General features: G+C 51.8%; 1 protein-coding gene across 1 annotated transcript; it reads left to right on the plus strand.

Moving 5' to 3' along the window:
- Positions 1–54: 54 nt before the first annotated feature.
- PTPA (protein phosphatase 2 phosphatase activator) lies at positions 55–26,828 on the plus strand. Its single transcript, XM_036393854.2, has 10 exons — positions 55–391; positions 2,411–2,511; positions 3,676–3,762; positions 8,630–8,755; positions 9,465–9,582; positions 11,051–11,150; positions 12,018–12,142; positions 12,627–12,727; positions 17,171–17,278; positions 22,247–26,828. The coding sequence occupies exons 1-10, from the start codon at positions 367–369 to the stop codon at positions 22,319–22,321; spliced, it is 966 nt and encodes a 321-aa protein (XP_036249747.1). The 5' UTR covers positions 55–366; the 3' UTR covers positions 22,322–26,828.

Genomic DNA, 26,828 nt, shown 5'->3' on the forward strand with positions numbered 1-26,828 from the left:
GCGGTGCCATCTTTGGGAAAGGCAGAGCGATGCTCTGAGCGGAAGGAGCGCCGCGGCCGGTGGCGGAGCCGTGCTGCGGGCCCACTCTCCGCTGCCTTCTCCGGGAGATGGTGAGGAGGGTCCTGTCTCTCGCCCCTCCGCTGCCCTGCGCGCACACCCGTCCCTCCCCGGTGTGGGCAGAGAGGGCCGCGCCCTACACAAACATGGCGGCGTGAGCACGACGGTGGCCGGCAGGGGCCGCTCCGCCGTGTGACAGCCCCGGGAACGACAGGGCCGGGCGGCGTGCCCTGCTCAAAGATGGCCGCCGGCGGCTTCGGCGTGCGCGGAGGTGGGAGGTGAGGGGCGGCCGGGCCGGGCTGCGGGAAGATGGCAGAGAGCGAGCGGCGGGCAGGTGAGCGGCGGCCGGGGGGCTCTGGGAACCAGCGGGCTGTGGGCTGCGCTCGGGGCCTCTCAGGGCCGTGCTCGGGGCCGGGGAGCGCCGGTACAGGGCCCCACGCTCCGGGGATGCCGGGCCGAGGGCGCCGGGCCCGGGTTGCGGGCGGCGGTGGCAGCAGCGCCTGGCCCGGGGAGGGGGAGGAAGGGGGCGATTTTCTGAGGGTGTGAAGGACTTGGGGCCCCGAGTCTTGGCACCACCTCAGGGCGAGGTTGGTGGTCGGGACTGAGGTTCTGGATCGGGGATCCCTGTGACCCCCAGCCCGGATTTGTGGCTGGTTCTCTTTAACTCCCGCTCCTCACACCGTGACACGAGCCTGAAAGTGCCTCCTCTGTCCAAGCTGCTCCTCGTCATAAAGCTGACCCGCCGTGCTCCATCATACCAGGCTTGGACTCCTATGTACTCATCCCAGAATACTGTAACGCCTGCAGCCCTCACTGTTTCCTTCCTTGAGTATTCCTGGTCTCCTCACCAAGAGGAATTGCACAAAGTGTGGGTCGGAAGCAGTGATGGCTGAGAAACAAACACAAAGAGAGGAAAGGAGTTCTGTTAATGGCAAACATGCAGATCAGGACAGTGCCCTGGGATTTGTGTCACCTGTACTGATGGACACATCAGTATTTGCCTTTTGAGTTCACTTCTTGGGAGTTTTTCATTGTTTTCATGTTATAAACTCTTAAAAACAGAGCTCCATTGCTGTGGTGCCAGTCACTGTGAATTTTCAGAAGAGAGACACATGTGTCTTTAATTTAAATTCATCACATATTGTTCCTCTCATCCTCCTACCTGGGAGTTTTGCTGTAACTTCTGCAGGAATGAACTGAACATTGCAACATTCAGGGCAGGAGATGAGGCTGAATTTGTTCTGTGCATGGGGAATGTGAAAGGCAGAGAGAGAAGTTAAATGATTGTCAAAGGTTGTATGAAAATCTACAGTGGACTCTGGGTAGTTCCTGGGACTTTGGATCCCTTTTAATCTGATCTTGCTGCTAGAGAGCATTGTGGAAGAGGCTGCTGATGGTTCTGGATGGTGTTTTCTATCTAAATGCAGCTGATGATATTTTAAGGAGTTGGAGTTTGGTGGTGTTTGTTAGGGAGACAGTGCCTGAACTGGCTGGGTTGAGGACAGCAGTTGCTGGAGTGTGTCAGGGCAGCTGGTGCTGCATAAATACCTGCAGATTTTCTGGGTTTGAAAAGGTGAACTGAATGACTCTGACAGAATTCATTAATTGACATTAGTAGCCAGGTTCTTTGACAGTGCTCTCTGCACTGCCTCTTCCTATTAAAAGTTGCACTTAAAGGAGCATAATACAAATTACTTTAAATCTCTTGGAACTTTTCTGGTTCTGCAGGTTGGGCCCTGGGTTCAGATGCTGGGGAAAAGATCCCCTCTGATTCATTAGCAGCTCACATTTGCATTAAATATTGCATCCTAGGCTCTGAGAGGTCTTTGAAATGAAACAATCTTCACAGCTTCCACCTGGAAGAAGCTGTGTCCCATCATCCCCCAAGTCCTGGACCAGAGCTGTGGCTCTGGGCTGCCTTTATTGCACTGCTCCAGCTTGTCCATGCAGGAATTACCCTTTCTAGAGGAATGAAGGTCAGGCTTAACACTTAAAAACAAGGCAGAGTTAGTTTGTAGGAGAGCTCAGTGCTTCAGCATGACCTGAGGCTTGGCTGCACTAGACAGAAATAATTAAACTGGCTGGATGTTGCTTTTATCTCCTGCACTAGTCTCTCTGTCTGAATGGGAAATGCATCTTTAACAATGAAAACAGACATAATGCTTCTGTCTGAAGGCTTGCAGTGTCCTTAGGAGGACGTTGATGAGGAGGACTTGGTGAGATTACAGCCCAGCTGGGACGGATTTGTGTGCTTTATATCTCCTGAGAATTAAAGCTCATTTCTAAGTGAGAAAAATACAGGATTTCTCCTTCCCCAGTGTCTCTGTTTTATCTCTTTTTTTGCATCTCCCAGGCACCTCTGAGGAGGTGGCTCCTCCTGTCCAGCAATGCTTCATGGTCCCCAAAAAGGAGATAAATGTGGTTTCTGACATGGCCAAGTGGAAACGATCTCAGGTATGGCTCTGGGGACAGGGAATACTGGGAAATGCTGCTGATCTTTTGGTGGCAGCCAGGTCTGGTCTGGGAACAACCAGGAACTAAAGGAGGCTTGGGCAGAGAACGGGCAATAATGGAATTTGTGTTTTAAAGAAGAAGAGTTGGTGTTTGTTTGTCGGAAAATTACTTGGCAGTAATGATTACTGCTTCCTCCCAACAAGCTGGATGAGAAGCTGGTGACTGTTTCATCCTTCCTGGCCTGTGCTTTTTAACCAAACTGGATTTACCCAGCCCTGTTTGAGCTCACCTTAAACATGCTGCCTGGCCTTGGTAGCACCAGCCTGGGTTGGTTCCTTCCCACTGTGCTGTTCTGGAAAGGACTCTAGAGCTGAGCCCTTCAATTTCCTGGATAATTTTTGTTTACAGCTTGTGTGGAGCTGGTGGAACAAGCAGGTTCTCTCCTCTCTGCCTTTGAGGGATTGGGGTGTTGGCCCAGACTTGTCCCACCTCTTAGGAGCAAATTCTTGCTTGATGACTGATGAGAGATGTCTTGAGGGAAGCTGAGGTTATAGCCAGGTGTCAAACAAACCTCTGGGTGCAGCTTCCAATTTCAGTCTCCTGGGTTTAAGGACTTGCTCCTGGTCAGGATTTTGAGGCAGGGAGGGAGAAGTGGCAGTGTGCTGCTGCAGAGCTGCACTGAGGTGGTGCTTCCAAAGCAGCAAATCTAAAGAGAGGAGGAGTGAGGAGCCTGGGCTGTCTCCCACTTCCCTTTTGTGAGCACAGGGGAAGAGTCTGAGGTGGAAAGGGAAGGCAAAGTACAGGACTGAGAGGAGCAGTGCAGAGCACGATGCCTGGGCACAGCTGAGACTCTGCGGAACTGAGGGGTTTGAATTTGACCTGATGGGAGCTGAGGGAATGATTTTGGGGTCAGTGTGAGCATTTTTAGGATTCTCCTTTCTGTAATTTTCGCAGCGATGCAATTGCCGCCTGCCTCCTGCTTCTGGGGCTGCCAAAAAGAGCAGTAATTTCACAGCAAGCCCTGCAGCCCCGGGTGTCTCCAAGGAAGCTCTGTTGTGTGCTGGGAGAGGTTCCCTTGGGGTGTAGGATGCTCCTGTGCTGTGCTTTGTGCTCTGACAGACCCTGGGCTCTCCCTAAAGCTCTGCCCTCTTGGTGTTTTCACAGGCATATGCAGACTACATGGGCTTCATCCTCACTCTGAATGAAGGTGTCAGGGGCAAGAAGCTGACCTGTGAATACAAAATTTCAGAGGTAGGACAAGAGTTTGGATCCCCTTGTTACTTCTTTCCTGCCTTTTTTCACCTTCTTTTTTTTTGCTTTACAGTGAGTATTTCCTGGGTGAGGAATGAATCAGTAACTTATCTGGGAGCCAAGGGAGATTGAATGTGGTTGGGCTGTGGTTGGGAATGCAAATGTCAGGGTGCCATCCTCCCCTCAGGATGCAGAGACTCTGGATGTGCTTGGTGGATGGGAAATTGAGCCAGTGAGCAGAGGCAGAAGTGATGCTTTGAAGATGTGATATTCTCTCCTGGTTGCAGGCAAAAGGCTGGGATATCTCTGCCATTCCTGTCCCCCAAGTGGTTTTTCTGTACAAAAATCCATGGGCAAAAACTTCTTCTCAAACCACTTCTCTCCCTGTCCCTTCTCGTTGCTCAGACTGTTTAATTGCACCCAGCTCCTCAGCCCAGGCTGTAGCTGAGTTGTGCAAGCTCTGGTTGGACAGCTGTGACCTCAAGGTGTGTCACCAGCTGCACCTGCCTTGCCCAGGGTCCTGCTAAAGGTCCTGGGGCCTGCAGAGCTCACAGGGCTGCTGGGTTGGGCTGGGAGATTTCAGCTGGGCTGGGAGGTGGCAGAATCTCCCCTTTAAAGGTGTTGAGCAGAAAGCACCTGGTTTTCCCTTTGCATGAAAGTGACTGTCACTTGTCCCTGCCTGCTGCCAGAGCCAATTTTAATGGCTGTTCACCTTCTCAGGGCACAGTGGAGCCAGAGGGAAAGGGCAGGCACCCTCAGTGGTGTCACTGCTGCCCTGAGGGCTCTCTGGGTGCTGCCAATCCACAGAGCACACATTGGCCACCAGCTTTGCTTCCTTGTTGCACGCTGAATCCCCTTCCCTCGGTCTGTGCTGCAATGAGGAGATTCTTGGATACGTTTTTACTGATCAGGGCTGTGCAAGAAAGCTGAGAGTGATGTATAAAGATCTAGGCAAAATGGGAGCAGACTGGGCCCTGTGTTTATAGCTTCATTCTGGTGTGGGAAGGCAGCTGATGGTGGTGTTTAATCCAGTATTCATGTTTGAAGTACTGTGTTGAGTCCAGCCTTCCCTTCCAGGAGCCAGTGTGAATGAGAAACTCCCCTGTAGTTCATGGAGGGGATCAGGGATAATGAGTCTCTCCCTAACAGGCTTTGTGCCCCTCTTTTGTTCCTTCAATTAAGTAGAAACTGCTGTCAAATGCTGCTCTTGCTTTCTGCTGTTTGCATTTCACCTTTGAGTTTTGTCTTTGTCATGATCTAGCTTGTTCCCAACCATTCACAGAGCACTTCTAGGGAAACAAAGCATTAAAAATGAACAAAACAAAGGAGGGGGGGGAACCCAACCCTCTTCACAAGCCCTTTGAGCTGTCAGGAAAAGCTGTACCAGTGCTGTGTCTGCAGAAGAGCCCTCTTGGAGTGAATGTTTTCCATCCATGGTCCCAGTCCAAGTAACAAACAAGAGACACAATCCCAGCTGCTTGGGAAGTGGCAGGGAACAAATCTCATTCCCTGCACACTGAGGAGAGCAGAAGCCTGAGACTTGAGGCACAGGTGGAGCATCCCCAGGGTTGTCTTGTTGATGAGGTTGCTTGTTCACACAGGCTCCTTTGTAGATCAAACTGCTTATCTGTGCTTTTAAAGGCTCAGCCCCTCGTGGCCTCTTCTTGCATCTCTGCTCAGCTTTCTTCTCTTTTGCTGTACCTGCTACCATTGTGCTTTTGTGCCATCCCATCTTCGTCCCTGATCAAATGCCAGGGACACCTTCCTTTGGCAAATGACCTCCTGAAATCCTTCCTGCTGAATGCATATCCACTCTGTGACTTACTGGTATTGCTTTGCCATGGAATAAAAAATGGAAGTATGGTGTGCTCCGCTTTGAAAGAGGCAGCTTAGTGGTTTCCAAAGAGTGTGTGTCAATATCAACCTTTCTGCTGGATCCTGTGGGGGCTGAGCCCCCTTGGAGACTTGCTGAGCTTGCTCTGCTCCTACTGACACATTGTGTGGAGCTGTCCAGGGTTTGCTGCAGGCATCTGACAGGCACTGATAGCAGACTCTGGCACAGACACTGTGTCTGGCACAAGGTTGTGTGAGTGATAGGCTGTGACCTGCCTTCCCCTCCTGGAGGGAGTGCTTTCCACGTGGGGATCCATCAGCAACTTGCTGGGGCTGCAGCCTGTAGCAGTGCCTTGGATCAGAGGTGCAGTGCAGTGAGGAGGATGAGGTTAATTTTTGCCATGCAAGGAGCAGATCTTCCTGTCAAACAGCCCAATGCACTGGGGGAAACTGGTCGGTCTTGTGGCTTGCTCTGCTTCCAGGAAGGAAGTGGGGGAAGCAGCAAAGGCTCTGATTTTATCAGCTCCCCATTCTGACAGGGCCTGAGGAGCCCAGAGGGGGAGAGTTGGTCGCCACAGGCAGCTTTGGCTGCTGTGATGCCTCCTCAGCACCTCTGTCTGCCTGGCCCCTGCTCTTGAGAGCTGCTGACAGGTCTGTGCTCTGTAGGAAGCCCTGTGGTTTGCCTTTGGGACCGGTGGCAGACTCAGGGTCAAGGAGATGCAAAATCAGCACAACGAGAAGAGCAAGGAGAGCAGGGGGGAGGCTGCCCTTGCTTTGATCACTGAAAAGGTAAAGCAAAAATAGAGCTTAAAAACCCAGCCAGGCAAAACAGGCTGCAGTGGTGCTGATGGCTGTGTCCCCATAAGCTCCTTTCTCCCCCACAGGGGTCAGCCCTGGATGTACAGGCTTCCTCTGCTGGACAATGGGAAGCTGCTTCTTTTAGTTACCCCCTTTTCAAAGGGCCTTGAGCCCAAAATGAGCCACAGCTCTTTAATTATTTATTGATGTGGCTGAGCCAGCAGCTGGGTCCTGCTCTCCTGTGTTCAGTGGAGCTGGGCTTTTAATCCCTTTAAAGGCAGTGAGTGGGGAAGGGGAGGTTGGGCTCTCTGCTCCCCAGGGAAGGAGCTGGTCCATGCCAGCCATTTATCCAGGCAGCACCGAGTGCTCGTGGAGAGGGTTTGAAATACGGTGGCTGCTCATAATGAGCTGCTGGTGCCGGCGGATAAATCACCAGCACGATTTAATTATTTAATGCAACCCAGTGCTGGGGATGCTGTTGCTTAATTGGAGGGGAATGCAATAGCCAGGAAGGAGTAGGACTGAGTCCAAACGTGGCCCAGTGCAATGGGAATGTGTTTGATTCCTACAGTGTTTTGGGAGCAGGGATCTGATGCAGAGGGAGCTTTGGTCCTCATGTATGTGGGGCACTGGTCTGTTAGTGCCTCCAGGGTCACCCAGAGCTTTAGGCTGTCTTGTCCCTTTTTTTGTGCTCTCAGTGTGTTCAGGTCTTGTCCCGGTCTCTGGTCTGGCTCAGTGGCCAAATGTTGGGGTCCTGGTGTGGGAGGATCCCACCATGTCCTTGGGGTGGCACCTCAGGAGTCACTGTCTGGGGAGGGCTGTGTCTGCCATGAGACCCTTCCCCCCAGGAGTGACCTGCAGCTGGTTCAGTGGCAGCACAGCTCTGCCATGCCTGGCTCTGCCCACCCCCTCTGAGTGGCACTTCAAGGGCTGGAAACTTGCTGGGCTCTGCTGTTTCCTTGTCCTCCCAACAGCAGCGTGAAGAATTGAACCACAACCCAGGAGACCAGCCAGCTTCACACGGTCGATGCCTCCAGCAAAGTCAAAGCCGCCGCCGCTCCTGCTGTCCTCTTTGTCCCCTTGAAGGAGGAATCCCCTCTCGAGACAGAGGAGCCTACATTGCCCGGGGCCTGGCCAGCTGCTGTGGCGGCTGATGGCTCTCCAGCTGCTTGGAGTCAGGCAGGGAGAATCCCAGAGCCTCTGGCAGGCTTGACCAGTTGTCAGCAGAGCCTTCTGAAACTGTCTGGAGCTGCTAAAAGTGCTGTCTGTGGTGTTGCCTCTTGGTATGGGGGGGTGTAGCTGTTCTCCAGCCATTTGGGCCAGGCAGGGAGATGGTGTGCATTGGTCAGCTCTGGTCTGACAGCACAACTGGAGACATTGTGCTGCTCCATCTGCTGCCCCTCTTTTCCTTCCACATGGGTCCCTCACTTCCAGCACTGGGTGTGAGAAACATGGCTGTGGTCTTGCTGTTGTTGCTGTCTTCCCATCAGCTTTGTGTTTGAATTGAGACATTTCTCTGAGAGTTTCTCATTCCTGTTCTGATGGGAGCACTGGTGGGCTAACCAGGCTGCCTCTTCCCCTGGGTAGGTTGTATTTTGCCACATGCAGTGGGTGTCCCTGGGCTGGAGCTGCCTGGTGGTCTGGCTGGTAGGAGTTTGAGGCAACAGGAATTGTGCTGAGAAGGGTGACTTGCTGTACAAATATGCCGTGGTTTAACAGCATCAACTGCTAATCCTGGCTCCTTAGAGACATTTCAGGACAATTATTAGAGCCTTGAGAAGGGCCTTCAAATCATATCATCAGCCAGTGGTGAGGATGCATAGCACTGATATGTGCTGTTTTTTATCCTCTGGGGAATGCAGGACCCTTAAGATGTTGAGCCTGAGTTATTGTGCTGAAGGTCCCTTCCCTGCCTCTCAGTCCTGTGAGGACTGTTCTGCAGCTCTTCTCCAAGAGATTTTGCAGCACAGTGCTGTTACAGCTCATGGAAGACTGTGTGGGTGACTGAGGAGTCAGCCTCAGGCTGGGCTTTGTACTGGACTGCTCTCCTGCAGGGAAAAATGGTTTTTCTGTCCCCTCTGTATTTTGAGGAGGATTGGTGCAGCCCATTTCCACATGCCTCTCTTGGGAACCATGGTGTGGGCTTTAATGACTCCCATCAAGGGGAGAGATGTCAGAGACTGAGGACTGCTCTGTTTTATGTCCCTGTGACCCCTCACCCTCTTGCTCTCTGTAGCCCATTGAAAAGCTGGTGGCTCTGCTGAACACCCTCGACAGATGGATCGATGAAACCCCGCCAGTGGATCAACCTTCTCGCTTTGGGAACAAAGCCTTCAGGACCTGGTACGCCAAACTAGACCAGGTGAGCATGTCTGTGCTGTGTAGTGTCACCTGCAGCTCCCACAGAAGGGCAGTGTGCCCAGCAGGGGTGAGAGGATGGCTCTATCACTGTGTGGCAGCCAAGCAGCTCACAGAGGAATTGCTCAGATAAGCCTTGAAGGATCCACCCCTTGATACACATCACTTACCATAGACTTTTCCTCTTGTGAGAGCATATGGGCCATGTTGGCTGGGTCTCCAAGTTCTGGGTGAGTCACAAGGGCTGTCCAAGCCCAAGGAATTTGTAATTTGCTTTGTAATTGCCCACAAAATGAGAGAAAGATCAGGGAAAACTGCTCAAATTCCTTCAGCTCAGAGCACTTGCCCTGCACCAGGCTCTGGAGGTGGCACAGCCCCTGTCCCAGCAGCAGTGGCCTTGCAGCTGCTCTGCTGCTTTTGTCCTGGAGATGGCTCAGTGGGTAACTGGTTCAATGTACTTGGGTGATGAGGCTTTTCTGTCCTACGGGATGTGTGTGGCCTGAATAGGTCTCAGAACAAGCTCTCCCTGACTTGTTCCATCTCAGGAGATGACTCCTCAACAGGAGAATTTGCTCCTCTCTCATGCTACCTCCAGGCATTGCAGAGCACCGCTGCAGCCCTCACGCTGTGACAGCATCTGAGCACAGGGTGCCTTGTTCCTGGGAACTGTGACAGATCTGTGCTCACCCAGGGGAGTCTTTTGTGTCTTTCAGGAGGCAGAAAAGTTGGTGTCAGCAGTGATTCCCAAGCATTTGGCTGATGCTGCCCCAGAAGTGGCTGTGTACCTGAAGGAATCCGTGGGGAACTCCACCCGCATTGACTATGGCACAGGTACCTGGGCTTGCACCCTGGCCAGGGCTGGGTTTGTCAGGAAGGGACCTTTGGAGTTGGGTGCTGTATTTATTTAAATACATCATTACTACTATTTTTAGGGCCAGCTTGAACTGAACATCTTTTTAGGGCCCCCTCACCCCTCTGCCCTGTGTGGGCTGTGACTGAGAGCTGGGGCTGGGAGCTGTGCTAGAGCTGTGACATCCTTTCACATCTCATCCAAGGAGATGGGAACCAAGCTGTTCTGGGATGAGCTGTAGGACATGCATCACTGCATGCAGCAGTCCTGCAGCAGACAGTTTAAAGGGATAAAATATACTAGCTTGAATTGGAACTAGAGTGAGAACCATGTTCATGTTCAGTAGGAGGTGTCCCTAGAGGGACATCATAGTGGTCTGATGGTCCCTAGAAGGAAATCACTGCTTACAGAGGGACTTTGAAGTCTGAAGTTAGAAGCAGACGAGGAGACAGTGAATTGCAGGTGAAGTAACCACACAGGCTTCAGTGAGAACTAAATTCAGAATTGTCTGCATGCTGTGCTCCTCTCTGGAGGATAGCTGTGTCCTCACCAAAAGGCAGGAGAGCAGGATGAGTGCAAGGAAACATGGCTTTGGACTTGGGCAGGGAGAGGAAGAGGAGGCTGTGGGCAAAGGCTGAAGGATTGAAGGCTGTGCAGTGCTGGCTGCGGCTCACTGGCACCAGGGGGAGATGTTGTCCTTGGAAAGGCTGGATGAGGTTTGGTCAGCTCAGAGAAGGAAATTCAACCTCTCCTCCCATCCCGTGTGTCCCAAGCCAGGGGCCCATGTCCCAACTCACAGTGTCCAGACCATGGGTGCATTTTGTTCCTACACTGGGAGCTGCACCTGTCCATAGCGTGGAACTGCCCATCTTGTACTCTCCCTTCTTCCCTGGTCCTTCCCACTAAAAGACATTTCTGGGTTTGCTGCTTGTTTCTTTTCCTTGCTGTTAGCTGGAGGACCAAGCTGCAGAGGCTTAGCCTGAGATCCCAGTACCTTCTGGGACAGACTGTTCCTGGCAGTGTCGTGGGATCTGCATCCTTCCAACACTGGGATATTTTTGTAGCAGCAGGAAATCTGTTTGCTTGCAGATGTGAGGTTCTGTTGCATCCCCCAAGCAGATGACTCTGCAGTGCTCCACTTCCCTTGCTCTGCCAAGCTCCTGGGAAAGTCCCTGCCTTGCTCCCAGCATGCCCAGTTGGAGCTGTTTTCCCTTAAGAACTTCTTTTCTCTAAGTTAATGATCACCTTATGAATGTTTAGAAGGTATAATTCGGATGGGTGCTGCAGGGGGATGAAATATTGTCAGCTCCTGGCATTAACAGTGACAACAGGGTTGAGAGGGGACTGTGAGTGCTGTGATTGCTGAAGAGCTGTTGTGGTGCCCACAGAAAGGTTGTCCTGGGGGCCAGAGACACCTGTGTCATGTCTCTTCTTGTCTTTTAACTCCAGGGCACGAAGCTGCATTTGCAGCCTTTCTCTGCTGCCTCTGCAAAATTGGTGTGCTCAGAGTGGATGACCAGATGGCCATTGTCTTCAAAGTGTTTAACAGGTGAGGTAATGGGAGGAGAAGGGCTGGAGTATTGGGCTGTTTAGGGGGAAGGGTAGAATGGGAAAGCTGAAGATAATTTTAGACAAAATTAGGAGCAGATGTACATTTTAATGGACTGTACACTGACCCATTATAACTGTCTCAAAAAGAGGTGATGGCCCCTTGTCTTCAGAGGCAGAGTGTCCTTCTGGAAAGTTACTTTAGTGGAGCACAAGTTACTGAACTCTGTGGGTGAGGCTCTGTGCTTTGTGATAGACAGGAATATCTGATCAGAGGATCTAACATCTCTTCAGGCATCAAAAATAAAAAATCTATGCAACTGGCAGGCCTCCACTGCTCCTCTAGATGTGTTTCCAGCTCCAGCTCAGGAGGTAGAGTTGGTAGTGATGAAACTGGTGGAATGGGTGTCTGGAGTCCAGAGATCTAATCCCAGCTGTATCACTGTTTGGTGGCATGGAAACAATTTCCTTCTATAGTATTTCCAGCTTTAATTTTCCACCTGAAAAGTGGAAGTAGTGATTGCTGTAAGGTAGAAAACTCTGTGCTCTTTTGGAGTTGGTGAAGGGATGTGAAGTGTCAATGTTTTCAAATAACAGTGGAGATGAGGAAGGATCTGCACAATCGTAACTTTGCAGATAAAACAAACCCCTGCCACTGGATTTCTCTGTGCATTTGGTGTTAGGTACCATCAGGCTGCATTCTATGGCAAAGGAGCTGAATATATATTCTGTGAACTGTGCTGTGTGTGGGGGTCCTGCTTACAAGTGATAAATTGTGTCCTTTGCCCAACTGGTTTTTCTTGTCCTCACAAAAGTCAAAGACAGGAGAAGGCCTTGCCTTAACCCTTCCTGTTCTCTTTGGTCTCAGGTACCTGGAAGTGATGCGAAAACTGCAGAAAACCTACAGGATGGAACCTGCTGGCAGCCAGGGCGTGTGGGGCTTGGATGACTTCCAATTCCTGCCTTTCATATGGGGCAGTTCCCAGCTGATAGGTACTAATAAAAATCTTCTTGTGTCCTGGGTTACCCTCTGCCTCATTTGTCTAGGTTGTAAAGATGATGGGACTTGGGGCTGACTTTTAAATTCAAATATGTCAGATTTGTGTATAATACAGAAGGAGAGTTTGGGGCTTGGATTTTTTTTTTACCTCAGCTTTCCAAATAAAGCTGGTTGGGAGGTGGAAAGCTTCCTTGTGTAGTACTTCAGTCTTTATTGCAATGACTGCAGTGAAGCTTTTTAAAAGGAGAATCTTGGTTTTGGTGCTAAAAAATGCAATTTCTGCTTTGTGGAGTTTTGTCCCTGCAGAGGCACTGGAGTGGGAGATGAGATAAAAGGGAGCAACTCTGTGCTGCCTTTTAAAGAGCTCTGATGGGAGGGTTGTGCTTCTGGGTGAGAGGCAGCACACCACCTGGTTGAACTTGGTCTCAGGGGGGATTACCATACAGGTTACTTCCTGTTGTCTCTTACCTTTTTTAGACCATCCAAGCCTGGAGCCTCGGCACTTTGTTGATGAGAAGGTGGTAAATGAAAACCATAAGGACTTCATGTTCCTGGAGTGCATCCTCTTCATTACAGAGGTGAGGAATGGAAGGTTTGTCCCACAGGGACATTCTCTCGACATTAGATACTTGGCTCTGGCAGAGTTTTTTTCTTCGTCCTTTGCCTGTTTGTTTGCTCTCATGGAACTGTGCAGATGAACCATTGTTGCATGGCAGAGGTGTTCTCCTTGAATGAGCTGAGACAGGGATGTTGAGAAGAAAGTGTAATTAAGCTGGATGGGCTGTGGATTGTAGTTGAAGGGAGCTGTAACAAGTGCAAACAACTTGGGACCATCACTTGGATCAGTCAGTGGGAGCTTATGTGGAGAAGACTGGTTCCTGTAGATACACAAGGAAGATGAAGGGGGAGCTGCAAAATGACTGGGCTTGCCAAGACAGCCTCCCTTCCCTGCAACTCTTGGGTGCTGCCTGGCAGCCCTGGGCCTCCTCTTGCTTAGGGCAGGTTCCCAAGCCTCTGTGCTGCTGTTTCCTCCAGATTCTACTAAAAGAGTTGCCCATGAAATGCATCTTATTTGCAGCTGAGCTAGAGCAGAGGTGGTGCTGAGACTCCCCAGCTGGCAGCACTTTCAGGACTGTTTTTGCTCAGGCACTGCAGGGCCCTTTGGAGGGAGGGGGTGATGCTCAGCTCGTTGGCAGCTCTGGGCTGTTTCTCAGTGAGGGAGCTCATGGCTTGCTGCCTGCAGCATCAGTGCAGGATTTGGCTGTGTTTCTCCCAGTTCCCTCACTGCACAGTCTGGACAGGGAGAGCGAGAGCTACCCACTCTGTTGTGGTGAGGGATTTCTTGTCTCTGGCAGGAGGAAGTTGATGGGATTAATTTGGAAGGACAGAGTGCAGTTCTTCCTTTTGTTCTGTTCACTTTCCCCCTTCCTCGCCTCTCTAATTTAGTGATTAGATGGGAAGGGAGGTTACAGACTATGAACTTAGCCTTTCATGTAGGAAATCTTTATAGGAGCCTTTGGCCCAAACCCCAGGAGGTGCTGTGTCTAGTCCTGCTAAATCTGGTAGGGTTTGTTGGTACTCAGCACCTCACAGGGTTTAACCCTGAATGCCAAGATAAATCATACTGTGGGTAATAAAGAGGTGCTGGTGGAAGAGATCAAGATGAGGACAGGAAACCAGGAGCCAAGATGGTCAAAGATTTATTTTAGTTTAGGCCTCTGTGATATCCAGACAGTGCACTGACCTGTTAAAAAACATACATCTCTTGAAATGTGTGTAGAAGATTCTGCAGTGCCCAGCTGACAGGTGATGTTTAAAATACCCAGCACAGTCCTGCTGCTTCAGGTCACTCTGCTTCTGCCTGCAGAAAGTCAGCTTTTTAGTAGGCTTTTCAAATAAGAGATTTGAGCTCCTTTTCTGCACGTTTGTTGTGAATCATGGAATTCAGTGTTTCTTCCGAGATCCCCAGTGCCACCTGGTGGCAAGGAGCCCTCTTGGCCCTCCTGCCGCGAGCTGAAGGGGACGGCAGCAACCTGCATCACCAAATCCATGGAATATTCAGTGCATCTCCGTGCGGGTTACTGCTTCATTTTTATGAAGATTTTCCTTTTAAATCTTGGGTTTTTTGCCTCCCAAGCACCCGGGAAGGCCGTGACTGCCACTAGGGGGGGCGAGGCAGCCTCAGTGCCCTCCAAATGCTTTCTCTCCAAAATCAACAACAAAACAAAATAGCAGGGAAAAAAGATAGAAGGGATTAAAGACTTTAATAAATGAACGATATTATTTTCTTCTGAGCTTGTCATCTGGAAACAGCTCTCCTTTAAACGTGTTAAGCATGTAACAAACACCACAGCAGTTCCCATAGTGGGCCTTGCCGACATGAGAGCAGGTTTTGTTTCCGACTACAACTGAGGAAGGTTGTTTTCTGTCAGCTGAGAGAATATTCTCTTGAGCAGATACTGTTCTCAGCCCCCAGGTGATGTTTCAGGAATATGAATATACGCTGTTGTGGTGTTTGCCAGGTGTGTATTTAAACCTCAGGCTTTTAAAGCAGTAGCAAGATGATGTCCAGGCTGAACCCACCATGGCTTCCTCCTTAGAGGAGTGCCCAGGCACAGCACTGAATTTTGCATGAGCTGACCTGATGGTGGGAAATCTGCAGGGTGGGTTTGGACCTGAACATACGGTTCTGGAACGGGGTGAGGTTTGCAGAGCTGGCTGGGACTCGAGCTGTTCCCCTGCTGCTGCCTTTGCCTGCCAAAGGGGTGTGTGTGGTACCTGAAAGTGTGAGGATGAGGAGGGTTTGGGAGCATCCCTCTGGTGCCTGCCACACAGGGGCTGTAGAGGACAGTGATGTAGGGCTGCCTGTGGGTGTGCAGAGGAGGGGAGCTGGGTACAACCCAGCTGTTGTGGGGGATCAGTGCACTTGCCCAGATGCTCCTCTGAGCGCTCAGGGCAGGCAGCAGGAATTTCAGCTTCAATCTGGCTTCTAAATTTGGGAAGGGAGGGCTCGGGTTTCTGCTGGAAGGGAAGGAGCTGACAGGAAAGCACGGCCTCAGCCGTCCCCCTCCCCCCTGCACTGACAGAGGAACCATTTACAAAAGGCCGATTCTCTTGGGAACCGAGAGGCAGGAACGCCACGTCTGTGAGTAATTTCCTGCTCAATATGGCTGCTCTGACTCACTCCATTCCCCTGGGGTCACTGCGGGACTGCAGCGCGCTCGCCGCCTCTCGCTCTCCCCCCAGCTCTCCCTCTTCACCCTTTGTGGCTGGAAGGAGATGATTTTTTTTTGTTGTTCCCCTTCTCGTCCCTCTTATTTTTCCCGCCCCAGCTTGAAACCATAGCCAAGCCATCCCTTGCTGGATGTCTGGATGAGGAGGGCCACAGTGGGCATGAGCTGGGACTGGCCAGCTGTGCCTGCCTCCTTCACTCTCTGCCTTGGGAAGGGGAGAAGAGCACAGTGATGGTGGCTGATGCCAGCTGTGCCCCTGTGAAGGGCGGTGACACCGGGGGAAGGAAGGTTTGGAGTCAAAACCCAGGCAGCCAAACCTCCTGTGTGGGGAGGGGAGGCTCTGATGGCTCAGAGCTCCCTGGCAGCCGCTGCTTTGGGCGCCCACCGGTGCCAAATCCTGGCGCTGGGTAACGCCGTGCTTTGTGTGTGTGCACGTTGCATCTCGTGCCCACGAGGGAAGCGTGTGGCGGAGGGGACGGGGAGCGGCTCAGCTGTCATCCCCCAGCTCACAGGAACCTCCGAGGGGAAGTGGAGATGCACCCCTGCTCTCCCAGCACCAGGCAGAGCTGCAGACCCGCTTCCCCTGCTGCTCCAGCCCCACGGCCAGCGGGTTTGGAGCACATCACCCTTCAAACAGTGAGGTTTTTGGGTCCTCCCACCCTCTCCCTCTCTTTCTTTCTTTCTTTCTCTGCTGCAGGCTGGTGTCACACAGGCATTGCAGAAAGGCAGCAGCATTTTCCCAAAGCACATTGATTGGCCCTGCTTGCTTTTTTAGTGAGCAGAGAGGTTGTTTTGGAGGCGCTTTTCCCACCCTCTCTCCAGGCCTGTGCATGCATGGAGGGAAGGGGTTAGTTGTTCGAGCCCCAGGTCGGGAATGAGAGTCCAAGAGATTCCTCTCTCCCCACGCTCCTCTTTAGCGTGAGCTTCGGCCTTGTGGTTTCTGATGTCATGGGAACTTCGCTCAGTCAGAGTGGCTGTGTTGTATTTCTTTCTCTCCCTGAGGGTCTGTTTTTGTTCATGGAGGAGAAGGAGAGACAACCACCCAGGGAATCTACATGCAACTGCCCCTGATTGCAGCTTCCCTCCTGCCCTCCCTCCTCCAAACCCCTCGCCCTGGGAGGAGAAACAGCGGAGTATAAAAAAAAAGGAAAAAAAATGTAAAGCATCTGCTGCAAGCCAGCAGCTCACAGCTCTGGAGCTAGTTTGGAGAGCATGTCCCCTCTGCTCCTGCTTCCCCTAGAGCCCTCCTCAGCTAGAGGCAGGTGTGGAGTGAGCTGTGGACACAGAGCTGCTGCCAGCCTGCACTGCCCTCTGTATTCAGGGAAGGCAGCGATGGCTGTCGCTGCTGCTTGTTGTTGATCTGAATGGGGAATGAGTCATTTTCTTGGAAAGCCCAGCAGTGCTGCACTGGGAGGTTTCTGGGTAGAATAGGAACAGCGTTGAGCCAAACTCTACTGGGGGGAAGAACGGGACTTATGTGGGGCTTTTTTAATACAGTCATTAAAAGGGAGGTGTGCAGAAGGAGGTCTGATTAGGAAAGCGTGGCAGGAAAAGGCTTAATTTTGTCAGGGAAGGAGGGGAGCTGGATTGCCACGGCTTCATGTGATGTGGCCACAGCGGGAGGGAGCAGGGAGGGAGGGAGGGAAGACGCAGTGAGGTGGCTGCTGCGTGGGTCACTGGGCTTGGTGGGAATGTTTGCTTGGAGAGAGTGTGAGCATGAGTCACTGCTGGTGCACGAGCTTCCTGGCTGGCCCAGCTCCCTCAGCCCTGTGCTTGGGTCTCTTTCAGATGAAGACAGGCCCCTTTGCTGAGCACTCCAACCAGCTCTGGAACATCAGCGCCGTGCCCTCCTGGTCCAAGGTCAACCAGGGCCTCATCCGCATGTACAAGGCAGAGGTGAGTGCTGTGGGCAGGGGGAGGCTGCTCAGCCACACACCTGCTCTCCCACAGCACCCTGGGTCAGCTCCTGTGCTGCTCCAGGTGTGGGGACCCCATCACAGCCATTTGTTACTCCTTGTTGACTGTGGCTTGGGAGCCCTTGGCCCTTCAGGTGCTGCTGGCTTGAAGGAACCTTCTGCCTCGTGTTTGCCCCAAAACCAATCCCAAAGTTGCCATTCCTTGCAAACATGACTTTTGACTTGTCTTGTCTTACCATAGTGCAAGTGCAGATCTCCAAATATGGGCCAGTGTCTTGACCCACTTGTTCTTCTGGTCCACCATTTTACCAGCTAGAGGAGACTTAATTTAAATTACCATCCCATGTTTCAAGAGCCCCAGAGCAGGCTGAATGCTCCCTAATGATTTACCCTTTCTACAAGCCCCATCCATGCCATGTACCAGCCCTGTGAGACCACAGCCACCTCTCTGGTTTGGCCACCCTCCGCCCACCAGCTCTGCTGGCATTGCCCCAGGCTTTCCTGGTGAACCCTGACCTGCAGAACTGGGCAGTTTTGGCTCTCCCTTATCTTCCTTCCTGCTCAAGCTAACCCTGGGCTTGAGGAAGTAGGACAGGAACCTCTGGAGGGAATGGTGTTGGCTCTGCAGGACTCACTGGCTGCACTAAAGCGCTGGAGGAGCAGGGATTGTGGAACTCCCTGCCGGCACTGGCTGGGCGGGGACTGGTGGAAGAATTAATCCCACACCCTGCAGTGCTGCTGGTGTCAGCCATGCTCCTGTGGGGAGCTGGGACAAGCTCCCGTTGCTGGGACACAGAGCTGTGCTCAGGCCCAGCGCACCAAGGGGTTAACTGTGCCTGAGGGCCGCTCCCTCCCCCAGCCCTTCCTCTGCACTGCACATCCTGTGTTTAGGTTCCAGGCCACATACCTCTCTAATCTGTGAGGTGTCACTCCCAGGCCCGCTGGCTCCTTCCGCCCCCAGCTCAGTTTTCCTCCCAGCCTCCAAAGAGGAGAAGTGGGGCTGGGGGCCGACCTCCTCGCCTGGCTGCTCCTGGGAGGGGTGCCCCGGGCTGCTCCTTGGAGAGGGGGCTGTCCCTGGGCTGCAGCTCCAACACAGGCTGGAGACACTGCCTGCTGGAAAACCCTGAGCTGGAGGCTAAGCTGTGAGAGCTGAAGGGGAGACCACAGCACCGTGAGTGCCTTTAAAGTGAAACATGAGTGTCCTAAGACTTAGAGCTTCAATGTGGTCTGCTGCTGCCTCAACAGCCTTGCTGTAGTCCTTCCTTTCCTTTGGATCAGTTCTTTCATAAGCTGTGTGCTCCCCTGGCATCCCACATTCCCTGGGATGTTCATGTGCTCCTGCCTGGTACCCCACATGCCCCGTGCCATGGTTGCTCCCACCTGTACAGGGCTTGGCAGTGATGAGCCCACAGTGCAGTGCACACGTTCACTGATGTCTTGGGGCCAGCGTGTGCTGGCAGATCTACCTGTCCCCTGGCTGGAGAGAACGCTGGGATTCTCTAGAGACTGGGAGATTCTTCTTTGTTCACCCAAGACATGGTCTTTTCTGAAGGCCTTAGTCTGTTTTGAGTAGCAGGTGACTTTCAGTGTGAAAATGCTGGATCCGGTACTGCTAGGTTTCTAGAAATATCTGAGATGTAGCTGTGTCAAGGGGAGAATGCAAAAACTGCTAGGAAAGGTAATGGTACTAATTTAGGCTAAAGTGAAAAAACTGCTGAGTCAACCAAAGAGCTTTAAATTTAGGTTTTTTCCTCAGATAATGTTTATAGGTCTTAAAGGACTAATCCTAAAAACATGATCCTTGTGCAATGTTGTCCTCTCTTGCCATGCCATGGAAGTTGTGTTCACCTGGATAGGCAGAGGAGAGGGGGCACTTCTGCTCAGGGTTCCTCAGTTTTCTTTACAATAGATATATCTTTAGATATAATCTGTTCTGGGGAGTTACCTATCCTGATGCTGGCTTAGCCAGTTCCTGCCTGGCTTGGGAGCTGACAGGGGTGTGGATGTGCACAGGGCAGCATGGCTGGACAGAGCTTTCAGTTATGGTGTGCCTGGGCCTGCAGGTTACACCAACATTTGCAACTGGAGGATCTCTTAGACTGATTTTCTGGGAGTGACACAAGGTTGGGAGTCACTTAACCTTCATCCTTTGCAAACTGAATCTGTCTGGCTGTCTCAGGCCAGGCACAAAGTCACTGCTGGAGACCTTGTCTCTTTTCTGCTGGCTCCTGGTGTATTTCTGCTCTCTGTGTAGCCTTCACCAGTGCAGTCTCTCTGCAACTGGCCACTGCCAGCATTAGCAGAAGAGAAGTCAGCAGCACCCCTCAAGTACTGACATGGGTCTTTGTCCAGCTCTGTGTGGCAGAGCCTGGGATGTGTGATGGCCAAGAGAGGGAAGATTTGGGGTTGTGGTGTTGCTTTGTCCAACTGGCAAAGTGAGAGCAAGATTTCAGGTTTTATTTGTTTTCCCCTGCCTTCTCCCTGTCCCTCTGATCACCCATTGCAATTAGATCAGGTGAAATCAGACACTCAGCTGGAGGCTCCAGCTCTGTAACACACCTGGGGTGCCTGAGAAGCGCTGGGTGCTGGATGGTGCTGGCCAGGACTGGGACTGAGTGGGGGCAGCAGCAGAGGAGGGGGTCACTTGCTGGAAACAGACCAGGAGAAATCCCACTTGGTGGGAGTGGGGCAGCCCCCAGACCTAGCTCATCTAAAAAGCACTCCAAAGGCTTTATCTCTTCTCTGTCTCCTCTATGGGATGGCTTTAAACAGCTGACAGAAAGCTGAGGTGTGTCTGTGTGTCCAGGAGCTGTGGTCTGGATCCAGGCACTCCAGGGCAGATGAGCAGTAGACTGAAGACAATGTGTCTTCAACTCTGTGTATTTATGAAATCCCAAATGTGACTATTTATAATATAATCCCAAATGTGACTATTTTTAATATAATGGGTGAAGATGTGTTTGCTTGAAAGTCCATGGGCTTTTCATATTCTCTCCATCAAAGGCAAGTGAAGAAGTTGACAGAATAGAGTGTGGTTAAAGCAGCAGCCTTGATGTTTTTCCCCTGAGCCTGCTTTTGAGTCTCCTGACCTTTCCTTCTCTGCAGTCAGTCAGGAAATACTTTCCATTGTAACTAATCTAGTCCCAGTTCCATCTTTAAAGGTTGGACTTGGTGCATGAATCTACTCCCCAGTTGAGTCCCAAGCAGACCTTCAGTGGGATCAAGATGGTGGCAAGAAGAAATAAGCCTGAAATTGAGCAGGCTACAGTTGAGTTGGGTACAGTTTCATCCACAGCTGATGCAAGGAAGGCCCTGGTGCTCTGTACAGCTGATAATTCAGTAAACTTGTGCTAGTCCTTCTGAATAGAGGAGGAGAAATTTCTTGCTTGTCTCCTCTTGAGCTGGTGGTGTGTTACATGGAATGGATACCCCTTCTTCCCACTGGTGGTAAAGTCTCTTCATCTGGAGCCCAAACCAGTCTGGTCTTCATGGGACTCCTTGGAGCTAATTGGGCTGACATTTTGAGCTGTCAGCATCTCCAGTGTTTGTTTCTCTCTGCTCTCCCCTCATGCCCGTGTTACCCAGCCCTGCTTCCTCTGAGAGTTTGTCTTAAGTGGTTGTGTGGAGAGACAGCAGCAGCTCTGAGCATTAGGAAGCTTTGAAGGTGACATGGCCTGATGCTCACAGGACTTACTTCTCCTTGCCAAGGAGATTTGTGGTTTTCTGCCTGGCTCTTATTCCCCAGGAGTGGATACAGCCATGCTGTACTTTCACCACCTCCAAACTTGTTTGGCTCCAGTGTGCTGGTGCTTGGAACCAGTTGCCTGACCTCTGGCTCCAAAGGGATTACTGTAGGCCTGGGCTTCTGGGCACTAATGTGCCTGCTTGCCCATGATGACAGCACGAGGGCAGGGTGCCTGTGCCTGAGTCCTGCCTTGAGGTGAGAGCTGTCTGCAGCACACAGCTTCTTCTCCAGCCCCAGAGCATGCCCTGCTGCAGCAAGTCCAGTTTGGCCCCATGGAAAGCACAAGACTCCTTCCTATGGAGAGTTGTAACCACATCATGGCTGAGCACACACTGCTGAGTTCTGTGTGATGGAGTGGAGCCTGCTCTGTGCTCTCCATGAGGTTTGGGCAGTCTGAGTCTGCAGTGATTCAAAAACAAGAGCTCTGAGTGGCTCTGCCAGGCAAGTGCTGGCAAACTCTGGCGTTGTTGACCACAGTCCATGACCTTCCTGCTGTTGGCTGGTGAGTGGAAGGGGCTGTGCCCTTGCAGCACTGCTCACCGTACACAGAGCCCTGGTGTAGCTGCAGGAAGCACCTCTGAGCTAATCTGCCTTTGTAGTGGATCTGTGTGACTGACCTGTGATCCATTACTCTTCAATGGGAGGTGGGAATTTCAGGGGTGAGGGGCTGTTAGAAATAGGATCATATCTTAAACTATGGCTGCAAAATCACTGGTGCTTGTCCATCAAAGACCTGAGAGTCTGGAATGCAGTTTGGGCAGTGCCTTGCAGCTGCAGAGTGGTGCCTCAAACCCAGAGTGTTGGCACTGGCCTGGAGGGGAGAGTCTCTCTGCCCCAGGGGATTCTGCAGTTCTCCGTGTTTGTAGGGTGAAACTCTTCAAAGACATCAGCTCGAGCAAGGAGAGTGGTGAGGGAGAAAGCTGCTGACATAGACATGCTGCTTCTGCTCATGCTCCAGGCCTCCCCATACTGAATTTCAGTAAGAAAAAGACTCTGGCTGAAGGGAAGGGGATGGGATTATGAAGTGCTACTGGCCTGAGAAGCCTGACTGGAATGTGTGGGGGAAAACATGGGGTGATCCTCTGCCTTTGTCTGAGCTGAGTGGCCCCGAAGCCTGACCCTGCGGGCAGGATGTGGCTCAGGCTGTGTGTGTAAGGTGGAAATGTCTCCTGAATTCACCTCTCTTTATCTCTCCTCCTGCAGTGCCTGGAGAAGTTTCCTGTGATCCAGCACTTTAAGTTTGGCAGCCTGCTCCCCATCCAGCCTGTGACATCTTAAGGAGACTGCAGGAGGAGCCGAGGCAGCGGAGGCACAGCACGGCGCTCTTCCTCCTCCCCTCACCCCTCCTCACCACCCAGCCCATCCATTCCTGCACATCCTCATCGGCAACCACAGATCCAAAGCACAGGGATGGGACCTGGAGCAGCTCCTCCTTCACGTCCTCACCCTGGGGACATCTCGCCAGCGGCCGAGCCGGGGCCGCGCTGCTCCGCTGTGCCTCGTCCCTGCTGGGAATGGGGATGGGTTTGAGCAGAAAAGGCCTTCTGCTTGGCTTCCCAAGAGAAAGGGGTGTGGAGGGGAGGAAGGCACGTGTGTATGTGTTGGGCAGTGCTAACTGCAATTTCCCTTTTGAATTTCATTGGAGTTTCCTGTTGCTGTTTGCTTTGGGAAACGGCTGCGCGGGGTGAGGTGTGAGCCTGTGCGTGTCTGTATCAGCCAGCTCTGCCTGCACTGGAGGTCTGAACTGGGAAAAGGGAGTTGTAGGGAGTGTCTGTGGGTTGTGGAAGCCCAGGGTACCGTCTCTCCCTTTTTCTGGGTAAGGAGAGCACCCTCCCTCCACCTCTTCTGCAAGAGGGTCTTCCTTTCTCACTAGCACCTCTTCTCTTGGGTGAAGCTAGGAACCTTCTGGGCTGTGGGCATCTGAGCTGGCTTTGGAGCTGGAGACAAGGTCCCTGGAGGGACCCAGCTCTGTGGGAACAGCTATGCAAAGACACTGCTCAGGCCCCCTCTGAACTGGCACAAGCCCTGACACATTCACACACATCCATAACTGGGTCCAACCTGCCCTCTGCAATCCCCTGCTTTGCTGCTCTGGGGCTGGGCTGGCCTCAGTGGCACAAGGTGACTGTGGTTGCTCCTGCTTGGTCATAAATTGTAGTGACACCCCCATGGCAAAGGGATTTCCCCACGAAGCAGCAGGATCCCCAGCTCTTTGAGGGGGACATCCCTGAAGCACAGGCAGCATGAGGGGACAGCATGCAGCTTCTCATGCATTCATATACTCGTGCTGGAAACAAAAACATAAGTAGCCCAGGACAGCAGGTTATACCTGGAGAAAGCTCTTTCCCTTTGTGCTTCCCTGCTGGTATTGCTGTGCTGGACCTCAGGCAGGGGAACCACACTTGCAGTGCCACCAGCAGCAGTGTATTGAAGACAGGTGGTGTGGATCACACCAGCAGCATCACTGGAGGGCAGAAAGGGCTGGTGCTGTTTTTAAGATGAGCTGTCTGTCCACAGGTCATGACCAAGCTGGTGCACAGCTTTGCAGCTGCAGTGGGCTTGTTTCTTCTTGGGGTTCCAGGCTGGATGTGGCAGGGACAGAGGTCTGGATTGGTGTTTGCTGGGAATCAGGAGCAGCAGGAATTCTTCCTCTGGCATTCCTGCAGACCATGAAGAGGCTGCCCCCAGCCAGGCTGCTCAGCTTTTGCTGCTGCACTGCTTTGCTGCTGGGGTGGGAGGAGGAAACATGGTTGTGATTTTTTTCTTTTTTATTATTATTTTTTCATTATTTTTAACAGACCTACTCACTCCCTCTTGTAAAGGCTCTTGCAGGCACTCAGGGGAAGGAGCGTAAAAAAAGAGTCTAAGTTAAGAGGCGGTGAAATGTCCACAGAGCTGAAGCAGAGCTTTCTGGCACTGTTGCTGTCCTGTCTGCTCCTTGCTTGGCCCTGGGCAGTGGGTGGGGGACAAGGAGCTTTTGACCTGCCTGAAACAACTATAAAACTTCTATTTTAAATGAAAATGGAAGACTGGGGTTAAGTCTTGTTTTACTGCTAAATGGGATGTGTTTTGTCTTTGCTTTTCAAATGGATCCACTCCTGGAATGTTGCTGGAGATCTGTGTGCTTGCTGGGACTTGATGAGTCCATCTTCAGTGGAGCAGCCTGTGCCTGGAGCAGACTCATGGTGTCTCCACCTGTGTCCCCTCACGTTGCTGTGTCTTTTGGCAGGTGTCCCCATACTTTAAATAACTGTGCAGCATCTGGCCAGCAATGGCTGAGCAAAAGCCCCTGGTTTTCTCTATCTGCCTGAGGGTCAGGAAAACATCTCTTCAGGTTGTCCTGTGGAAATGAGGCTTCCATGCAAAAGGATGGGTGGAAATTTTGACATGGATACATGGGAGGGACTCCAGGAATGTGGAATACAGCACCAAAAAAGGGTGGAGAGGTGCTTCCTTCCCCTGCAGCTGCAGCATTGCTCCCTGGGACAGTGTCCCTGGGCTTGGGACCTGCGGAGGCGGTGGGAGGAGGCTCACGCACAGCTTTGTGTTTGTTGTTCGCCCGAGTCTGTACATCTGTCCTGCTGGGGATTTTGGGATGTCAAGCAGCTAATTCTCATTTGAGTCCTCTCAGCCCGCTTGGGATGTGCCCTTGTCACGTGGCAGCCACTTGCTTTGCCTCCCTCCTGCTCCCAGTGACTCCCCCACGGGCTCAGCTCCTCTGCCCGCGCACGTGGCAGCACCCAGGGCTGCTCCGTGTCCGAAGCAGCACTTGCCACCTCCCCCTGTGTTGTAGGTTTAATTAAAGTTTCTGTGTTTTGCACTGGTGACTGTGTTGGTCTCTCTCAGACTGGGTTTGCTCCTGCTTTGGGAGCAGAGCCAGTGAAGCCAATGTCTGGAGCCTTCAGCATAGGGAAGAGGCCCTGTGGAGGCACTTGCCATGTCGGTGGTTGACCTCGTGCTTGCACTAAAATTGGTTCTTTACTTAACTGCATGATCAAGTACATCTGGTCTGTCTTTGTGTCCTTCCAAGGTGTCTTTCTGTTGTATTGTGTGGTTTATTTATTAACTTTTTTGCTGTGTCCACCCCCCATCCCATCTGACGTTTGGCAGGTAGGTGATGTGCACAGCCTGATCCCAGGCCAGCAAATCTCTTGAAGATCAGAGACTTATAACCAAAGGATGTTTGAGCCTTGTTTCTAAGGCAGGGTGAGAACTGGAACCTTTTCCTTCAGATGTTTTTCCTGTCCTGCTGTAGGAGCTGACTCAGGACTTCCAGCATCAGTGTAGTTCAGCAGCTTTGTTGGACTTATAATAGACCTGGATTAAATTAAACCTAGACCTTCTCACAAGTGGTGGAAGGTATTGTAGCTGCGCTTAGCAAATGCTCCTTTCTTGTCTCCGGGTTACATCTTCTCCATCAACACAGGCCAACTGTGTGAGCTAAAAGTGGCAGCAGTGTGGAGGGGTGGATGGTGAGCAGAAATGTCATCTTGGATCACAAATGTTGTCTTTGAAGGCTCTTGAATTCATCTTGAGCATGTCCCTCGGTGAACATGCCATGCAGTGAAGGGGAAGCAGACGTAGCGTGGGTTTCTGGCCATCTTCCCCCTCAGCCCACTGACCAAGCCATTTTCTTTAAAATTCAGTTTTCAGAGCTGGATCTTTGGGGTTGCCCTGCGTAGGCCAGTTCGTGTTGCTGTTTAACAGCTGTTGCCTTGCACGGGGTGCGTTTCGTGAATCGCCGCCAGCCTTGCCCTGTCTCTTCCTTCACTGCCCTCCTTTAGAAGTGATCGCTTATGGCAGCCAGTGATGAAGGAAGAGTTGAAGCAAAGGGAGAGAAGCAGCCTTGTGTGGAGATAGAAGTAACAGAATAAAAATTAGAAGTTCTTGATGTCATTGCTGCTGTATTAACTTGTCCCTGGTGTGTGGCTCAGTTCCACCATGCTGTGCTGGGATCCTGTGAGTGGATAAACGAAGCAGCCCCCACAGCAGGACCTGCAGAATCTGAGTGGGCACTTGACAAGATGAAGATGCACTTTGTACCCCAAGGACCTGGTGCTGAACCACACAAGAGCCCTGGACGCTGCACTGTGTCCCTGCAACTGCACTGGCTTCCTGAGAGAGGGAAGGGGGCAGAAATGGGTTGAAGGAGGTGAAAATAGTTGTTAATGATAACTGCTAAAGTTACCTGAACTCTCCTGCTGCCAGCATGCTGGTGGAAACCTTGTACAGTTGAGAAGCTCAAAGAATCTTCTTGCTGCTTCAACAAGGACTCCCCTGGCTCAGAGGTAGAATTTAACAGGGCTTTTGGAGGTCATTTCATGCTCTAATATCCAAGAGGAGATATCTTCATCGTTTAACTTTGCTTCCCTTTCAGTGGATGAGCACTCTTGCCATTGACATTGGAGAAAACTCCTTGAACATCCTGGGGACACACAGGGTCTTGTAAAATTGTGCCAAACGTCAAACTAGGATGAGCCAAATTGAAAAAGGGGCTGTCTCCACATCAGATTCAGCGAGGGCTGAACCGTGACGGGCATCATCAGCTTGGAGATAGGCTTGTTGTGAGGAGCACAAGGCTGTAAGCAGGTTTTGGAGGTTAGAAAAGGCCTTTCAGGGGGTGGAGTGGTTGCTTCTGCTTGCTATAAAAAGCCTGGGCTTGGGAATGTCTACATGGGCTGGCTCTGTGCAGGGCATTAATGCAGTTGTCGCTAAAATTGGAACGAGTCCCTCCCCATGTTCCCAGTTGCAACTGTAACATGGATAATAAATAACATCAAAATCC

This window comes from Molothrus ater, chromosome 20 (assembly GCF_012460135.2).
Source record: "Molothrus ater isolate BHLD 08-10-18 breed brown headed cowbird chromosome 20, BPBGC_Mater_1.1, whole genome shotgun sequence".
Taxonomy (NCBI): domain Eukaryota; kingdom Metazoa; phylum Chordata; class Aves; order Passeriformes; family Icteridae; genus Molothrus; species Molothrus ater.